Raw genomic sequence first — 19,268 nt, forward strand, 5'->3', positions numbered from 1 at the left:
CTTTGAATTAATGGACTGTTTTTTGGAGTGTGTTTGGACTGTTTTGAGCCAATTCCGTGTGTTCCTTGGTTTTCTTGTATCATGACCTAAAACAAACATTGCAACCCTCTATGTATCCTTTAAAACTTCTGAAGAAAGTGTTCTGAAGGGCACCTAAAATGCCACAACTTTGAAGGTGGTGTCCCTGATCGAGCTCACAAGAGATGAGGAACTCCTTACCAACTTCGAAGACGGCAACGACCAGCTTGAATACAGAATCAACAAGCTTGAAAATTATCGAGATTCACATACTACATCAAGCATCTGATCTTCTCCAAGGAATATTGAAAGCATGCTAAGGCAAGAAAACACAATCAATTATAACCATATTGCTAAGGAAGCAATGATAATCAATTTGTCTTTCAATCTCATTTGTGGTTCCAATCTCAATTAACCTGATCGGAAACACAACAAGAAGGCATGGGATGAAATTTAAAATTCAGAAATTGCCGCCTTCGCTTAGATTCCTTATTTTAACTGCAATTGCTGTTGGCGTAAGTTTTCTAACTTGTTGTACATCATTTCAACCCTCGATGCCCGTGAGGCTGCTTTGTTGGTCTTCTCCTATTTTCTATCTAGGTGATAATCCCGACCACATAGCTCCCTAAAAAAGTGTCCATCTGCATTACTTTTCTTTTAGAGAGACAATAGACGAAATAACATTACCGGATACGCTTTCATATTTGCACTTGATTCAGATTTCACATTTTTTAAGATAATTCCATCAGCCAGATTCGCTAGATGTTACTTTCTACCCTATGTCTATTCTTCAATTAGCTCTCAGATGATATAGTCTTCCATCAACCATCCATTTTCCCTCGAAGACATTCTCCTACCGCACTTTCTGGCATATAATCATCACCCCGAGCGAGCAACCCAACCATATATATTTGCGCTAGGGGAATTTCTATTGATTTTTCGTTCTTGTTAGATGCTAAGCTTCGAAGGCCCTCTAAGGGTCCAATGCACCCTAAAAGTTGGTCCAATCGCTATTGAATCTCTTTACAATGACACCAAAACTAGATCCCTTCACAATGCTTGACAAATAAACATGAGCAACAAGCGACATTAAATCTTAACAGGGTATCAGAACCATATTCATGGTCCCTCAGCCTTATCAGTTCGGACTTACCAAATTTAACTGTAAAATTGCGGACATCTTGTTTGAATGATCTATGACTAATCAGTAAAAACAACATTCACAAAATCAATGCACTTTATGTGTGTTTCCACGATAACATTATCATGTAACTTATTCCTCTGAACCCATCTTTACTGCAGCCTCTTGTGATGGTCCTGCAAAAGTTGATCAATTGTCAGTTCCTTATATCTACAAAGAAGAGGAAAAAAACTGATGTCACAGAAAGAACATTATCCATCTGTTGCAACAGATGTGGAGCCTGTTGCAACAGATGTGGAGTCTGATGAAATACATCAAACCAACCTTTTCGGTGGTTTGATTTGTTCCAACAGTTTCTCCATCTGTTGCAGCAACATCAACATCAACATAAACTACAAATAAAAAACATCAACAACAAAGAAACAACAACATTTGTTCCAACAACATCAACAACAAAGAAGCAACATCCTTTGTTCCAGAACCATCAACAACACCACACCATAAGTTCCAACAACGCCAACCCCACCAACAATATCAATAACTGCATCAACAATAAAGAAACAAACAAAATACATACAAAAAAAATGATACTGCCAACAAAGGTTTTAAACTTCTCCCAACAGATGACTTTTTTCGCATATTGTAATAAAAATTCTCAGTTTGTTTATTCAACACTTAAAAGTTCCTCTAATTTTTTCTAATAAATATGATATGGGTAAATAGTAATTAAATAAAAAAACAGATGTAAATAACTTGCAAAGAAGAAGACGAGAATGAAAGAGCAATAATAAGCCATACCTTAATGTCAAAAAGGGGATCAAAACAACAATTTCAGTCGAAGAAAGATATGGATCGGTTTAGATCCGAAAGGATCTTTATAAGAAGAGGAGAAAAGAGAGAAAAAGGCTGTGAACCCAAAAAGGAGAGAAAGAAAAAGATGAGAGTTGAATAAAATAAACTGCTGTTGAAGGAAGAGAGATGAGATAATTTCTATAGATGTATTGTGTACGTAGACGTGTGGGTTTTCAACGTTCATTAATTAATAATCATTAATTTCATTAATAATTTGAGGGGCACGAGGAAGACTAAGACTCGTGACATTGAAAAGATAAGACAAGACTGCTCAATGAACTCACTTTTGAGATATTCAAGAAACACTTTTTACCGCCTTTAGTAGTAAGTACTACTTGATATTATCTACTCGGACAGAAACTTGCTTTAAAATTAAAAGAGAAAAAAGATTTTCAAAAAGATATGTCATCTGTTGCAACATATATAAATATTTGTTTAGAAATTCGAACAACTCATTCATCTGTTACAACAAATATAAATATCTATTTGAAAATTTCCAACAGCTGAGTCATCTGTCACAACAGATGCAAATGTCTATTTGATAATTAAATCAGATATGTCATCTGTTACAACAAATATAAATATCTGTTTGAAAATTTCCAACAGCTCAGTCATCTGTCACAACAGATGCAAATGTCTATTTGATAATTAAATCAGATATGTCATTTGTTGCAACAGATATGAATATCTGTTTGAAAATTTTCAACAGCTCAGTCATTTGTTGCAACAGATTCCATTGCAATTGATTTAGGTGGAACTAGTTGCATGGCGTTGTTATTGCGTTCATCCCGACCCGAGTCGTCGATCGATCATTCTGAGTTGAAATGAGTTCTCATCAACTCAATGTTAGGATAGTGATAGTACTAAGTTGATTTAGGTAGAACTAGGGATGAATGAATGAGCACAAGGTCAACTACAAATCCAATCGAGTCTTTGCAATTGCATGGTGTTGGTATTGCGTTCATCCCGACCCGAGTCGTCGATCGATCACTCTGAGTTGAAATGAGTTCTCATCAACTCAATGTTTTAAAAACTGTATCTTTTAAATTTTTTAAAATTAATTAAGATAAATTCGAACCAACTTAGCAATTTCAAAACTTGTCATTCTTTTTCAAAATTACAAATCAACCCATACAAATCATCCATTTGCGTGAAAAACTCTTCATTTCAAATCTGAAGTTCTCTCTCTTCTTTCTCTCGGGGTCTCCTCTCTCTCTCAACAATACAAACAACTACTCAACATATTGCTCAACCCTTCAAAACAGGTCGATTTTCTTCCCATTTACGACCATATAGAATTGTTTTTTTCGACTTCATTCCCGCTGGTATCCGTTGTTTTCTTTGTCTTCGAAGGTAACAGAGTTCGAGAAGAGTTCTTCTGCATTTGTTCTTTATTCTAAAAAATAGGGCTTTTTAGTTAATAATGAAAAAAAACTTTTAGTTGTATTATCTTCGAGTGGGTTAACAATTTTTAGTTTTGATGCTAAAAAAGTAGGAAGCACCCGAGAAAACCCTAGTTTTTCTCTCAGTGTTTTGTTGACTATCGTGGTATTGTTGGATGGTGTTTGTGGTGTTGTTGGTGGCTGTTATTAGTGGTGTTGGTATTTGTGTTTTTTGGCGGTGGTGTCGGTGGTTTTGGTGTTGGTATTGGTATTGGTGGCATTGGTTGTTGTGGTGGTGGTCCATCTGTTGCAATGAGTGAAAAATCTGTTGGGAGATATTAAATAGGTTTTCAAACAGATTCCTACTAATGGGTTATCCGTTGGAGTATTTTTTTGTAATGTGGCGTAGAATAATTTATTGAAATTTGTCCATCTGTTGCAACAGGTGGAATATCTGTTGGGAGATATTAAATAGGTCTTCAAACAGATTCGGGTTCCCCATCTGTTCCAACTGATGGGTTGTCTATTGGAGTATTTTTTTTGTTATGTGGCGTAGAATAATTTATTGAAATTTGTCTCACTTTTTTTTTTAAAATTATGCAGACATCAAATGTAATGTATTTTTTATTTTTCTATTGTTTGTAGTTAAAAGATGTCTCCCAAAAGAAAAGAAACTGAAAATGGATCAACTTCTGACCACCCAACAAAAAAGGCTAAACTACAGATAGATTCGGAGGAACTTCCAGAACAATCTCAGTTAGGGCAAAATGAAGCTGAGGAAAGTGATAACTCCTTCTCACCAATGGAGCGTGAAATAATATCAAAATCCCGGCATGGTTTTTGTCAAGACTATTAGTATCGTTGGGTTTTGAGTTGCGATGCCGATGAGTAACCCTAACGCAGTATTTCGTAATGTTATACTTAAATGTCAATTGGGGAAACCTTTTAACGAACTTAAGAGTATTATGAAGAAGGAAAACATAGATGGACTTTTTAAGAAGAGTTGCTTTGCATACTTTCTTACCATCCCAAACCCCACTATGTGGGAATATACTGGGTTTGTTGTTGTTATTGTTAAGCCAATTCACTTTACATGTAGTGGCAATAATTTTTATGTCTGGCCAAGTTGAATTTTTATAATGCAACAGATTTTATATCTGTCGTGACATATATAGTACTTGTTGTGATAGATTGATTATCTGTTGGAATAAGTTGGTTATCTGTTACGTTATGCAGATGTTCCCAGTCTGTCTGTCACAACAGATATATGATCTGTTGCAACATATAATCTATCTGTTGCAACTGATCGGTAATTTGGAGCAAATAAAAAAAGTAGGAAGACCTGTTATATAATTTCCAGCAGATGACCTACGTGTTGCATCTCATGTTGCAACATATGTCTAAATCTGTCTGATAAGATATGTCGTTTGTTGTAGCAGATGTATTATCTGTTGCGATATTTGAATCTAGTACTCCATTTCAACTAACATGTTCAAAACTAAAGATTAAATTATATTCATAGACAGAATAAAATAAATCGAAGCCTTCGAAAATAACTCAACAAATAAATGAAATATAAAAAAAATCATTATGGGTACAAACGATCTACTCTACAAATAAATCAACAAGTTAAACCAAGGAGGATAGGTTATTACATTGACGGACTCAAGCTATAAAGATCTAATCAATATGGACAAGTTGTTCTTCATCCGGTGCTACGGAATTCGGCTTTGATCGTCGTGGATCTTTAACGTCGGTTGCGTACGGCTTCTGAGCTTTCGCTTCTCCATATTTCCATAAAAGAGCAGCATATCTTTTGCGGAGTAATCCGGCATCAAGTCCATCATTTGGTACTTGTTATCCATCGCTCAAATACTCGGCGTAGGCGACAACAAAAGGACCGTAATCCATGCGTTATAAAAAAATAGATAATCCCTATCTTGCAGTTCATGCAAGCGTTGTGAAATTTGTGAAATGAAACTAAATCATGACACTTAAACTTACAGGCTACCAATGGTTTGTTGAGCAATTCCTTTAACATATTGTACATCAAATGGATTAGCCATTTTATCCCCGTATGCTTCAATCGTTGACCAATCAGTACGAACTTTTTGATCCAAAAAGCCACTCATATCAAGGTAAGTAGGCAATATTTTGGCCAGCTTTTGTATCTCAGACGATGGCCCAGAACGTCTCCTTCGCGACATCGAGTCATAAACTCGGATGCGCCTCTCTTTTAGAACGATGACAGCCAACACCCAATGGAATTCATCACCACAATTGATTGGGATGTACACTTCGTCGACCAAATGCCAAGGTAAGCCAGCCGGAATGCTAAAACCTTTGATGATGTTGATTAAACATTCCTCGTTTCGGGAAACTTCCGGCTGTTGTTGATAATACCTATCGTAGGCATTATTAATATAAACTTTGTACAAACAATTGCCTGTCGTGTATTTGTATTGTTCTTGTGTTTGCAACTTGGCCTTCTTTCGGAGGTAGTAAAAAATGACATCGATGTGCTGCACATATTATCAAACATTTCGGATTACGTGATGAAAAAATCAATACGCAGATGCAATTAAATAAAGTATTAATTAATAGTAATATGTATGGCATTTAAACCTCATCATTCTAGCAAGTTTAGGGCTGTGACATCAAATCGAACCAATTCTTTGTTTCGGGATGTGCAACAACAAAGTCGAACATATCAAAATCAAGACTCGATTCGTTCACTTTGTAGTGCTCGTCATTTTGTTTTCTACATGATGATTTATATGCGTTAATGTCAGGTTCTTACAACAAGAATTGTATAAACCAATATCTATAAAATTGATTTATGTACCTGCCAGCATAATGCTTTAACAGCCTATCGGCAATTCATTCTGAATAGTCGTTGATCAACTGTGTTAGTTTTTGGGAGCCTCATCCGAGATGTTGAACCCTTCAAACGGGTAATTCTTTTGTTCTCCCAAACTGACAAACTCTACTTTTTCTTCTTCTTTTGAAGCAATTGATGGATTATTAACTGTGATATTATGCTCTTCGGCAGTAGCTTCTACTGTGACATCCACCTGGAAAGCCAGAATTGTTAATGCTAAGTAGAGATATACAACAGATTATACATCTGTTGCAATATGCATCAGATGGATTATCTATTGGGACAAATTCGAACAGGTAAATCAGAGCAGTACGATAATTTCGAACAGATGACCCATTTGTTGTAACATAAGACTCATCTGTTGAAAAAGATAACGAATCTGATGCAACAGGTTAGACAACAGTTGCAATAGATGTATATATCTGTTTGGTAATTTTTAGCAGATGTATCATTTGTTGAAACAGATGTGCCTGTTTGTTTTTTGGAACAGATGATGTATATTCACCTTCTTCAGCTCATGCTGCTCTCCTGTGGCCCTTGCACACTGAACATCGGTGCAAGACAAAGACAGAGGCGTTGCAATCTTACTTTTTTTTTATGCTTGATGATGCCTTGGAAGTGTCTTTTCTTCTCCTCTTAGCCGCCTTGATCACTAGTGGAGTGTCTGGATATGAAATCCTCTTAGATGGAATGACACCCCTCTTAGATGTCATTTCCTTTACAGAAGCAGTTAGTGCATTAATAGCATTAATCACTCCCTCATGTTTTGCCTTGCTGTCTTGACATTTGCATGCAAAACATTCGCTAGATGCGGCAAAATCTAGAGAAAAATCTATACAACCATTATGATCATATTAATAATGGCTTGTTGTTTCAAAAACTGTAAGAGAAGCATCATTAGCCCCACCCTCCAAAATTGTTTTTCTTGTGATGGTTGTTGCTCCAAACAATTTCATTTTTATTCCATCAACGACCTTAGGGTCAGATAAAGTTTGCACAGACCGTAAAGTAAGAAAAAATGGCATCTTCAACTCTCGTTGGTCGGAACAAGCCACGGATGGACAATCTAAAATAAATTGGTACATATATTAAGAATGATGATGAAATCATTTAATCATTAACTAAAACAAAAACTTGATTAGAATTGGACTTCTTAAAATTTTTATCGATTTTGGCCGACAACCATCTCAGAATTCTTGGACAGGAAACTTTTTCCTGGTAGTTCACTTGTCTCAAATAAGGAATGGCTTGAAATGCCCAAACCTATAACATAACGCTAATAAATCAAAAACATTATTGAATAAAAAAATGATGATTCATATCATGATAAAAGAAATATTTACCATGAAGGCCCATGGAAAGCCATATAAGTTGACTGTTTTTGGCGTTAACGGAGTCAACAAATATTCGACAGTCATTTTGAAGCTTTCATAACCCCAAGGATAGCTGTTAAATGCCTCAAGATCCTCGAAGAGATTTATCAAATCGAGGCTTATTTTGTTATTAACGTCTCTCGCCCAAAGAACATTATGTACAAACCAAACCAGGCACAATGATTGCTTGTGCTTTTTTGAAAGTCCTTTACCTTTCAATGCTTCTATCAGATTTTGTTTTTTGAAGCTTGGACCAACAATGGACACCAGGTCATCACGATCACTCGACTTGCCTTTGCCTTTTTTGGGTGTGTTGGGTGCTTTTTTTTGGATCAGAGTAGGTATAACCTGTGAAGGAGGAGGATAACATTTTAGTTCGGTAACTATGACAAACTCCTTCCAACCAAAACAAATAGGCATGCCACAGTAATTTATCCACACCTTATCCATCTTATCTTTGTTTTCATACATAAACCTACGCTTGAGAAGATCATATACCATTTTCATCAGGAAACGAGCATTGTTGTCCTCTGGCAAATCAAGATATTGCCCAAAGCAGCTTTCCTTGAAATAAGAATCCAATTTTTGTTCTCGAAGTATTTTTCTAAAGGCGTCGAAAGATTTTTCCATGACTGACTTAACCACGAGATCACCCGTTAAATCTATGGCACCACCGCACTGCACGATCAATGCTGAAGGTTTTGACCAACTCTTCGGCGGAAGGACTATTAGCGTTTGGATCATCTCTTTGAAAGATTCCTCCTCCCCGTGTTCATTATCTTCTGCTCCTGATTGAGATAACGCTTGTAAAGCAAGCTCATAGAGTAGTGGATGTAGCCGAGCTGCTGCACTTGTTCCTTTACTTGGACTTGATTCGATTTCTTTTCTTTTGGGAGCCATATTATCTTAAATTAACAGGAATATAACATAGATTCTAATTGATTAATGCATAACAGTAATATAACAGTTCCAACAGACAACTAATCTGTTGCACCAGGTATGTTATCTGTTGCAACATATAACCGACCTGTTGAAACGAATAAGTAATCCGTAGAAACCATAAAAACAGATCACTAATCTGTTGCACCTGGTATTTTATCTGATGCAACATATAACCGACCCGTTGCAACGGATGAGTAATCCGTAGGAACCATAAAAACAGATCACTAATCTGTTGCACCTGATATTTTATCTGATGCAACATATAAACGACCCGTTGCAACGGATGAGTAATCCGTTGGAAATCATAAAAACAGATCACTAATCTGTTGCACCAGGTATGTTATCTGTTGCAACATATAACCGACCTATTACAACGGATGAGTAAACCTTTGGAAAGAATAAAAACAGATCACTAATCTGTTGCATCAGGTATGTTATCTATTGCAACATATAACTGACCTATTGCAACGAATGAGTAAACCGTTGGAAAGAATAAAAACAGATTACTAATCTGTTGCACCAGGTAGTTTATCTGTTGCAACATATAACCAACCTGTTGCAAAGGATGAGTAATCCGTTGGAAACCATAAAAACAGATTACTAATCTGTGGCAATATATAACCGACCTGTTGCAATGGATGAGTAAACCATTGGAAAGAATAAAAACAGTCACTAATCTGTTGCAAAATGAAGAGTAAATCGTTGGAAAGAATAAAAATAGATCACTAATCAGTTATCTGTTAGATCAATATTGTTTAGATTTCTTCCAAACAGAAGAGTCGTCTGTCGCAATAGATGAATGATTTGTTAGATTGTTCACCTGTTGCATCAGATTTTCATAGTTGCATCAGATGTTTCATCTGTTGCAATACCATTTTTACCAAGACAAACAACAAATCAACCCAGCAACACCAACACATCACACACACACTAAGAACATCAACTGTGATAAAAAAATCACTAATAAATTCGAATCAACAGTACGACAACAAAAAGAAGAAATGCCAGAAATTAGGGTTTTATTCAGTCCACATTTCAATACTAGAAGAGTAGTTGACTCAAGTTCCTCTGTTTCTTCATAATTTTTTACCTGTGAAAAAGGAAATGGGATGACGAGGAACTCGAAGTTGTTGTCACCGGAGAAGTCTTCACATCGATTAACGGTTGAAAGTCGAAAAGGAACTCTCCCGACTATTTGTCGTCGGAGGTTGAAGGGAGAAATTTTGCAGAACTGTTGGTTGAGAGAGAGTTGAGAGAAGCTGTCTCTCTCTCGAGAGTGGTTGATTTTAATTGAAGAGGGGTGTGAGTTGGGTTGATTTGTATTTTTGAAAAGATTAGAAAATTTTGAAAATATTAATCAAGTCAATAATTAACTTAATCAAGTTTGCTAATGATGTCTGACCTTTTAAGTTGCTCAATGTTACCAATCCTTCGTTCAAGACTTAAAATACTCCTTTCCTTCAATTTTCTCTGGTTACTTTTAAATTTTTTTATTTTAATTGTTTTTGTTTTAATTTATTTTTATTTCTATTATTTTAATTTTTTTTATTATTATAATATTTTTTATTTTGTATAATTTATATTTCATTTCCTTACTTTTCATTTCCCAACTTTTTACTTCTTTTGATTCCATGAATAATTGTGTTATCTATTTTTTATTTGTTTTATATTTATATTTATATTTTTGATTTAACATATTTGTGTTTAGTATTCTAATTTTTAAATTAAAGTAGAATTCATTGTTGAATAAGTTTATAAACCTAAGTTTTTTTTTTTTGAATTATATTTATATACGTTATGTTGGAATTTAACTTAAGAGTATTATGCTAATTTTTTTTGTTTTGAATTTTGAACTTATGTTATTTTTTTGGTTTCAAATTTATTTGTTTTAGTAGTATTGACTTGATATTTCACATTGCACGTCATTCATTTTTTTTAGTTTAAATTGATAGATTATCATTTTGTTGAGTACTTTAATAATTTTATGACATTATATATATATATATATATATATATATATATATAGTATTAATCTTTTTGTGAAACATGCATTTCATGATGTTCTTAAAAATAATATGCTTTTAATATTTATGATTAATTTTATTAAAATGTACTCTTTTGAAAAATATATATCAATTATTTTTATAATTTTAGTTAAGAACATATGTTTATTAATTACTACATAATATATTTTCAAAAGACAATAAATATCATAAATACCTAGTTTAATATCATTTATAAAGACCCTTATTTGTCAAATATTAATTTTTAGTTTTTGATAATTAATTTCTATTTAAAAAATTTAACATAACCATGTGATTACATTTGTGCAACCAAATAGTAGACTTGTAGTTACAGGCAACCCTAATAATTACACCAATTCCAATAGGTGGCTTTCCAAACAGACCCTCAGTGACTATAGTTTTGGATTTATGCAGTAATTGAATGATGGAATATCGCTGCAATCCGACGTGTGATACTAGAGAGGAAGTCTACCTTCTCTCTATGCATCTGTAATCTGTAGTAGATTTTGATACTTCTCTTCCACTCTCTGGTGACAACTTAGCACAGTAACTCAAAGCAACTAATCTTTTGGATTACATAGCGATGCAAGTTGAACTCTATCATTTGCCTTTGTAACAGAGGACAGGCAAATTTTATTCGTTGCTAGAGAAAGACTGATTGTTGTTATTCATATTTATGGACCATAAAAGAAGTGAAAGGTTGGATTTGAGGTTTGAATTGGCAGAAGTTAAAGTGCTAGGCAAATGGCCTTGGGTGATTGATGGGGATTCACTTACACTAGGTGTACTCTAGAAAGAACAAAAATATATAGCTTAAAGTTGTCTGAGGTAAACTCTGATTTATAAAAATTATGATGGTAGAATAATCCAAAAAATATTATGATGGTAGACCTACTTTAATAGGAATTTATTGAATATTTTGTAAGAGGGATAATTTTAAGTATCTTGGGTCTACGATTCAGGGGAATAGTGAGATTGATGAGGATGTCTCTAAACGTATTGGAGCAGGTTGGTTGAAGTGGAGGCTCGCCTCGGGAGTGTTGTGTGATAAGAAGGTGCCCCTTAAGCTTAAAGACAAATTCTATAGAGTGACAGTCCGTCCGGCCATGGTGTATGGAGCGGAGTGTTGGCCTGTCAAGCAATCCCACATCTAAAAATTGAAGGTGGCGGAAATGAGAATGTTACGTTGGATGTTTGGGCTTTACTAGAGGGGACAAAGTTAGGAATGAGATTATCCGGGAGAAGGTGGGAGTGGCTTCGGTGGAGGACAAGATGCGGGAAGGAAGGCTGAGATGGTTTGGGCATGTGATGAGGAGGGGCGCGGATGCCCAAGTTTATAGGTGTGAGAGGCTAGCTCTGGATGGTTTTAGGAGGAGTAGAGGTAGGTCGAAGAAATACTGGAGGGAGGTGATGTGACATGACATGGAGCAGCTTCAGCTTAGTGAGGACATGACCCTAGATAGGAAGGTGTGGAGGTCGCGGATAAGGGTAGAAGGCTAGTGTGAGAGTGTGGGTTGTAGCAGGCAGTCAGGAGAGATCTTGTGTAGCCGAGTTTGTAATTCTATGACTGTGTACTTAGGTGTCTTTGGTATGTGAGGGTATGTTACTACCAGGTGAGGGTCCTATTTCTTATTTCTTAGTTCCTATTTTCTTATTTAGTGTTGCCCTTATTTCTCATATATCATATTTTATTTGGTTTCTATTCTATTATTTCTTATTCCTGATTTTTTGTTGTGTCATCCATCTCCTTGTTTACTATTCTTTATCTTGAGCCGGGGGTCTATCGGAAACAACCTCTCCACCTCTTCGGAGGTAGCGGTATGGATTGCGTACATCTTACCCTCCCCAGACCCCACTTTGTGGAAATACACTGGGTTTGTTGTTGTTATAATTAAGTAAATAAAAGTGTCCTCTCTATCTCTGGTAACATAATCTTTTAGCTGAGATAATCAAATGCTTCACATGCTACTAGAGCAGGTAGAGGTTGTGATTCAAATCTCACTGCCACACATTATAAAAAAGAAACTCCACATTCTTGGCCCATGTAAAAGAATAAGGCTTGCATGTGAAGAGCGTGTTGAAGCTATAAGTGTCACGACCCCATTTCAAAAGGTGTGATTGGCACTCACCTCAGTATCAAGTATCAAGTATCAACAATATCCAGATGTGAACCATTATGACTCCCGTCCACCAACGTAACTCGAGTATGGTATCGTAACCCATCAACAACAAACCTAAACACCTTCTCCCTATAAGTAGGGATCAAATGAGGCGCATAGCGAGCCAAATCAGTGAAGCTAGCATCATACTCAGCCACATTCATGGCTTTCTGCCCAAACTGTCACTGCCTCTCCTCATGCTGACTTTGTGGAATGAACTTCTCCATGAATAAGGCCACAAACTCACTCCAAGTGAGCAGTCGAGATCCAGCAAGTCTGCGCCGTCTGAGAAGAAACCTACCAAGATTTAGCTATGCCAGATAACAGAAAAGCAGTAAAGGCTACCCCATGTGAGTCTCAATACCCATAGTAAGAAGGATCTTCTCTCTCAACTTCTGGGCTGTAATTAGTTAATGGAGTGTCATCAAACTCTGGAGGAAAGAAATTCATAAAAGACTGCATCTTCCTCACATGATCATCACCAGCAGCAGTAGAAGGTCCTGTTCCTCCTAACTGTATCACAGGTTCGGGAGTTACAATAAGAATAGGAATCACAGTGTCAACAGCTGGGATAGGCTGCTGATCCACATGAATAGCAACAGGAATCTGAATGCAGATAATAACATGTCCCTCTGGTGGTGTTGGCTCCTCAACTGGCTCCAAGACCTCATTTGTCTTGCTACTACATCAGGTGGAAAAGTAATGGTAGGACCAGGAACTATTGTCTGTACGGGAACATCCTGTGTGTCAAGTACCACAGGCTGCACTACTCTAGCTTGCCAAGTAGTCGGGGGCTTGCAAGCTAATAGATGTAGTAGTTGTGGTCCTAGTCTGAGCTTTCGGCCTACCACGTGCCCTAGGCATAACCTGCATTATTGTGCCTCTTCTAGTCCTTCAGGGAACGATCTTGTTCTCACCATGTGTGATGAAATATTCAAGGACTAGATCTTAATTCAAACTCTTCTATCACATGAGATGGAAATGAATAAAAGAAACTTCCCTAAAATGCCCTTGTAGCTTCATATTTTTAAATATTGCGACAACATATCCATAAGCAAGATACTGCTTCTTAACTCACAGGACTCTGAAGCCTAAGCTTTGAGTCCAAGTTCTCAATTTCATATCCAATTTTATAAGTTCTATCACTTCTATCATTACATTAATCATTTATTTTGAAATCATTGCCAAGATATAGTGATAATTATATCATTTCAATGCAATTAAATGCACTATTGTTGGATTGAAAAATAGGTGCTATATATACTTGCATTTTCTCCACAATAGCTCCCTACACAAATTATAAGTTGACCAAATTAAAATAGTGGCAATTGTATTTCCGGTTACGGTGGGCCAGCCATTGGCTGCTTCGAAAGCCCTCCCTCTCTATGGATTAGCTAGTGAACCAAGTCGTCCGTATATGTAGTCAGTAAGGAAAGATGTGGACCTTAGCCGATTTTTCACTATTATTTTATCATCCAAATTACTTCATTACCCAACTAACCGATGTAATAGTAAATTAGGTCCACTGACCATTTAATCAATTCTCCACCTCATAAATTATATTTGAATAAATAATATTGGGTTATTACATTAAGTGAATGTGAAAGGAGATTAGTTACCAATAATAAGCGATATTTTTCAACGGGTAGTGGACTAGCATTTATTGATTTTGTGCTTGATGAGATCCTCATATATTAACTACTTTTGCAACTTTTGCATCCAATCCCTGCAAAAGTAGTGAAGCTACTAAGCAAATTGAGACAGATATTCTATGGAAAGGCACAAATTATACCTAGTAAAGTGGACCACAATAATGATGGTTAAAATATGGACGATTTGGGAGATAAAAGTTTTGAATTGTCTAGTGAAGAGCCATCTTCAAAACTGGCTATGTAGATTTAGCAATGAAATAAGTGTAATGGAGTAACCATAACAAGTTTGGAATAGCTAAACATTGTAATAACAACATACCTAGTATGTAACCCCATAAGTGGGGTCTGGGGAGGGTGGTGTATATGCAGGCTTACTCCCTACCTTGTAAAGGTAGAGAGGCTGTTTTCGATACTGGCTCAAGTAAAGCATATTGCAAATCAAGCAGTAGCGAAGAAAAAAAAACTTAAAACAATTAAGAAGATAACAAGTAGCAACAACAAATAATACAATAACTGAAGCAAAGGAAATAATAGATACTATTTAAATCAAAGAATAAGGTAGTGGGAGAGGGAACTAGGCAACACTTGAATATTTACCAACTTTCTACCCTAATCCTCGACCTCCGGATCTTCTTATCTAGGGTCTTGTCCTCGAATTAGTTGCATGTATGAAATGTTTTATTTAGTCACATGTCCCAGACTTCTTCAGCGTACCTCTACCTCTCCGTATATCCACTATAATCGACCTCTCACACCTACTCATTGGGACAGATGTGCAACTTCTTTTTACATGCCCGAACCATCTCAGAGTCACCTCCCTTATCGTCCATCATGGAGGTCATTTCCACCTTGTCTTGAATAGCTTATTTCCTGATCCTATCTATCATAGTATGCCCACACATCCATCTCAGCATTCTCACTACCACTACTTTCATTTTCTGGATGTGCGAGCTCTTAACCGGCCAACATTTCGCTCCATACAACATAGTTGGTCTGGCCACCACTTTATAAATCTTGCCTTTTAAGGCTTAGTGGTACATTCTTATCACGCAAAACACAAGATGTGAGCTTCCATTTTCTTAACCCATCTCCGATACAATGTTTAATATTATTGTCAATCTTCCTATTTCCTGGGATTATTGGCCCTAGATACTTGGAACTTTATTTCTTTGAGATGACCTATTTGTCAATTCATACTTCCACGTTTGCCGTGTAGGTTACGTCATTGAATTTGCACTTAAATATTCTATTTTAGTCCTGTTCAACCGGAACCCTTTAGGCTCCAACATGTCTCCAAATCTCCAGCCTATGGTTAGCTCAGCCACATGTCTCTTCAATAAAAAATATGTCATTTTCAAAACGAATAGCAAGATCCCATGGAATGTCTATTTGGAGATGGATAAGCAGTTATCAAGAATTCTTTAAATCCCCTCGGGTTTAGTGCAAGTGGTAAAGGTTGAGGGACTTGTGACCTAGGTCACTGTTCAAGCCATGCGTCTGTGATTTAAACCTGGTATTTAAGTGGAGAAAAGTAGAGGGGAAGGACGACCATTATCTCCAAATTTTGAAGGTTGTGTTAGGTTCTAAGGTTTGGGCCCAAATAAATTTCTTGGTCATTAAAAAAAAGAATTCATTAAAACAGTACAAACCTTTCCTGATTTGCACAATACTGTATTTAATCGGGAGACATTAACTGCTGAATTCACTGGGTATGTCGTTGCATTAATTGTTGAATGCAGATAAATGAATTAGCGGGAAAAAACTTTTGGGGAAATTCGTTGCATGTGAGATTGAAAGAAAAGCACAATTGCTTAGGAAAACTGAAGGAGCAAAGAACCCCAGTTAAACATGATATGTTTAATCTGGAATAGTGCTAAGATTGATGAATTCTCAATTAAACGCTACAATACTAATATTAAGCAGATCATTGAATGTAAAAGATAGCTGACCATGGAAGGTGAATAAATATTCATGGTGCACATCAAATCTTGCAATAGAGAGGTTTCAATATATGCTCAGTGGCTGCTTATGTTAAGCACATAACCACTGGGTACCTGTTTCTTTTCTGCAAATAAGCTTGGGACGTGTTGTTTATCTTCCTGAATGCATTTGGATGCACCATGTGACACAGAGTATAGTTAGCTGTCCTTTGTCTTTATGGAGGCATAAACACAACATTGTCTAGTGCTTATATAAATATAGGGGTCATTTGATTTGGAAGCGAGTTGTTTAAAGATTGTAATAGAGTGATTAATAAAGCTGGGATTCTGATGCAGGGACTGTAATGTAGGGATTATTTATTATTAGAATTTTGATTTGATGTATTGAAAACTATATATAGCATTACAATTTGAAATATATATTTTTTTAACAAAATAAAATATTGTTTGCTATATGAAGGTCATTTTTGTCATTTTTGTGATTTTAATCAACAGCAACAACAACAAACCCAGTGTATTCCCACATAGTGGGGTCTGGGGAGAGTAAGATGTACGCAGTCCATACCACTATCTCCGGAGAAGTAGAAAGGCTGTTCCGATAGACCCTCGGCTCAAGACAAGGAATAATAAACAAATCTGTAATAAAGCATGGAACAAGATGACATAACATAAATACAACACCCACAAAGAATAGTAAACAAATTCGTAATAAAGCATGGAACAAGATGGCATAACAAGAATAATACACCCACCAAGTAATACCCTCCACTAACGACCCAAACTGGCTCTATCCTTTTATCCTAATTTGCGTCCTCTAGATCTTCCTATTTAGGGTCATGTCCTCAGTAAGCTGTAACTGCTCCATGTCCCGCCTAATCACCTCTCTCCAGTATTTCTTCGGCCTACCCCTATCCCATCTGAAACCATCCAAAGCAAGCCTCTCACACCTATGAACCGAGGCATCCATGCCCCTCCTCATCACATGTTCGAACCATCTCAATCGGACTTCCCACATTTTGTCCTCCACCAAAGCCACTCCAACCTTCTCCTGGATAGTCTCATTCCGAACTCTATCACCCCTAGTAAGCCCACACATCCAACGCAACATCCGCATTTCCGCCACCTTCAATTTTTGAATGTGGGAGTTCTTGACTGGCCAACACTCCGCTCCATACAACATGGCCGGATGGACTACCACCCTGTAGAATTTACCTTTAAGCTTGGACGGCACTTTCTTATCACACAACACCCTGAGGCGAGCTTCCACTTCATCCATCCCGCCCCAATACGGTGGGAGACATCCTCTCCACCTTCAATTTTAGTGATTTTAATCGATGTATTATTAATACTTGCATTCTTATTCCGCATGCTATCTTGCATAAAACTATATGTCGATTCCCTCATAACTTAAATGTGAGTTAGTTATGCTGAAAAGAAAAACATGAACCAAACATTGTATTAACAATGCTAGATTCGTTATGGGGATTATTTCTTCCTATTTTGTAACCAAAGACACCTAATTTTACACATGTTGCAATGGGAATATGAATGTGATGTAAATATTTTTGTGCACTTCTTGAGTTCTTTCAAATCTAAGTGAATCAGAGTCTCTTTCCTATATATATTGGCACCTTTTTGATGCCTATCTATGAAAAATACTTATAACAAAAAAAGAAAAATAGAGGGATGGAACTATCTGCCGTTGGTTGGGATTTGCTCATTTATTTGAGTTGTGTTTATGTTGATCTGAATTATATAATATGCAATTGGATCTGGATGGTTATCATATTTATTTCTAGTTCATCCTTCTGGCCCCATTTTATTTATTCCTGTTGTAGAGGTTTCCCATGAATTCTATTGTTCAACTAATATTTCTCTTCTTCATCAGACTTTTGAAGAAGCTGATACTAAACATGACGGAAAGATTGACAAGGAGGAATGGAGAAGTTTGGTCTTGCAACATCCTTCACTTTTGAAGAACATGACCCTCCAGTATCTTAAGTGAGTGGCATTTTGAAACTTGGCATTACTCCATATATAATCATGTTTTCAAACTGTTATATTGTCCATACTATGTGGCAATGATTGACTCAAAAATATTCCTCATTTAAACAGGGATATTACTACTACATTCCCGAGTTTTGTCTTTCATTCCCGAGTTGAGGATACCTGACTTGGGATATACAGGCTGGAGTTTAGAGAACTACATTTACATTCTCTTTTTCCTGTTGTCAGGGCAATTAGCCAGTTTATCGATGTCTGGATACGGTTCTTTGCTCTTGTTTTTACTCTATTTCAAAATTCGAATATTTTCTTGATTTCTTGTTCATTTTGAGTGTGGTGGTTATGTATTATGTTGCCGTAGTAATAAATGTCTGGTTTCCAATTCAGTAATGTTGTCTATGCTTCTAATTGGTTCACAGTCTATGTTAGGTATTTTTTGATTTATCTTTTTAGGAAAAAGGAATCACCCAGTAGTATATAGTCAGGCTAAAATTAGGCTATAGTGGTAATTTAATTCCTTGCTATTACGTGTTCCTTTGCTGGTAAACTACGTAAATGATCTTATAATGGTGGGTGTTTTCTTTTTTTTTTTGTCTATCATAAGGATGATCTTATAAAATTAATCCTTTTTTTTAAAAAAAAATATAACACATTTACTTATTTGCCTCTCAATATCTCAAATATTTCTAAATAATTTTATATTTATTTATTTTTTAACTTTTTATTTTTCTCTTTTTTATTTTACTTTAATTTTTATCTTTTTTTTTCTCTTTTTTTTTTTTTTTAAAGTTTTTCTCATGCTTACCTTTTTTCCCTTTTTACTTCTCTCAACTTCTATTTTTTTTAAAAAAAAAATCTCTTTTTTTATTTTTCTTTTTAATTTTTTTTTCTCAATTCTTA

The 19,268-nt window shown here is 36.0% G+C and overlaps 1 protein-coding gene across 5 annotated transcripts in view; it reads left to right on the top strand.

Moving 5' to 3' along the window:
- LOC107863759 (calcineurin B-like protein 3) overlaps window positions 1–18,754 on the top strand; it is a 35,087-nt gene extending 16,333 nt beyond the window's left edge. For 4 of the 5 annotated variants that reach the window (XM_047408079.1, XM_047408081.1, XM_016709889.2 and 1 more), the window contains 2 exons: window positions 18,253–18,365; window positions 18,480–18,754. In XM_047408079.1, coding sequence (XP_047264035.1) covers window positions 18,253–18,365; window positions 18,480–18,537 — 171 coding nt within the window. In that variant the 3' untranslated portion in view covers window positions 18,538–18,754. Of the gene's footprint in view, window positions 1–16,163; window positions 16,809–18,252; window positions 18,366–18,479 lie in introns of those variants that run through there. The other variant, XM_047408080.1, reaches the window with a different exon arrangement.
- The last annotated feature ends 514 nt before the right edge of the window (window positions 18,755–19,268 follow it).

This window comes from Capsicum annuum, chromosome 3, assembly GCF_002878395.1.
Source record: "Capsicum annuum cultivar UCD-10X-F1 chromosome 3, UCD10Xv1.1, whole genome shotgun sequence".
In the NCBI taxonomy this organism is placed as follows: Eukaryota; Viridiplantae; Streptophyta; class Magnoliopsida; order Solanales; family Solanaceae; genus Capsicum; species Capsicum annuum.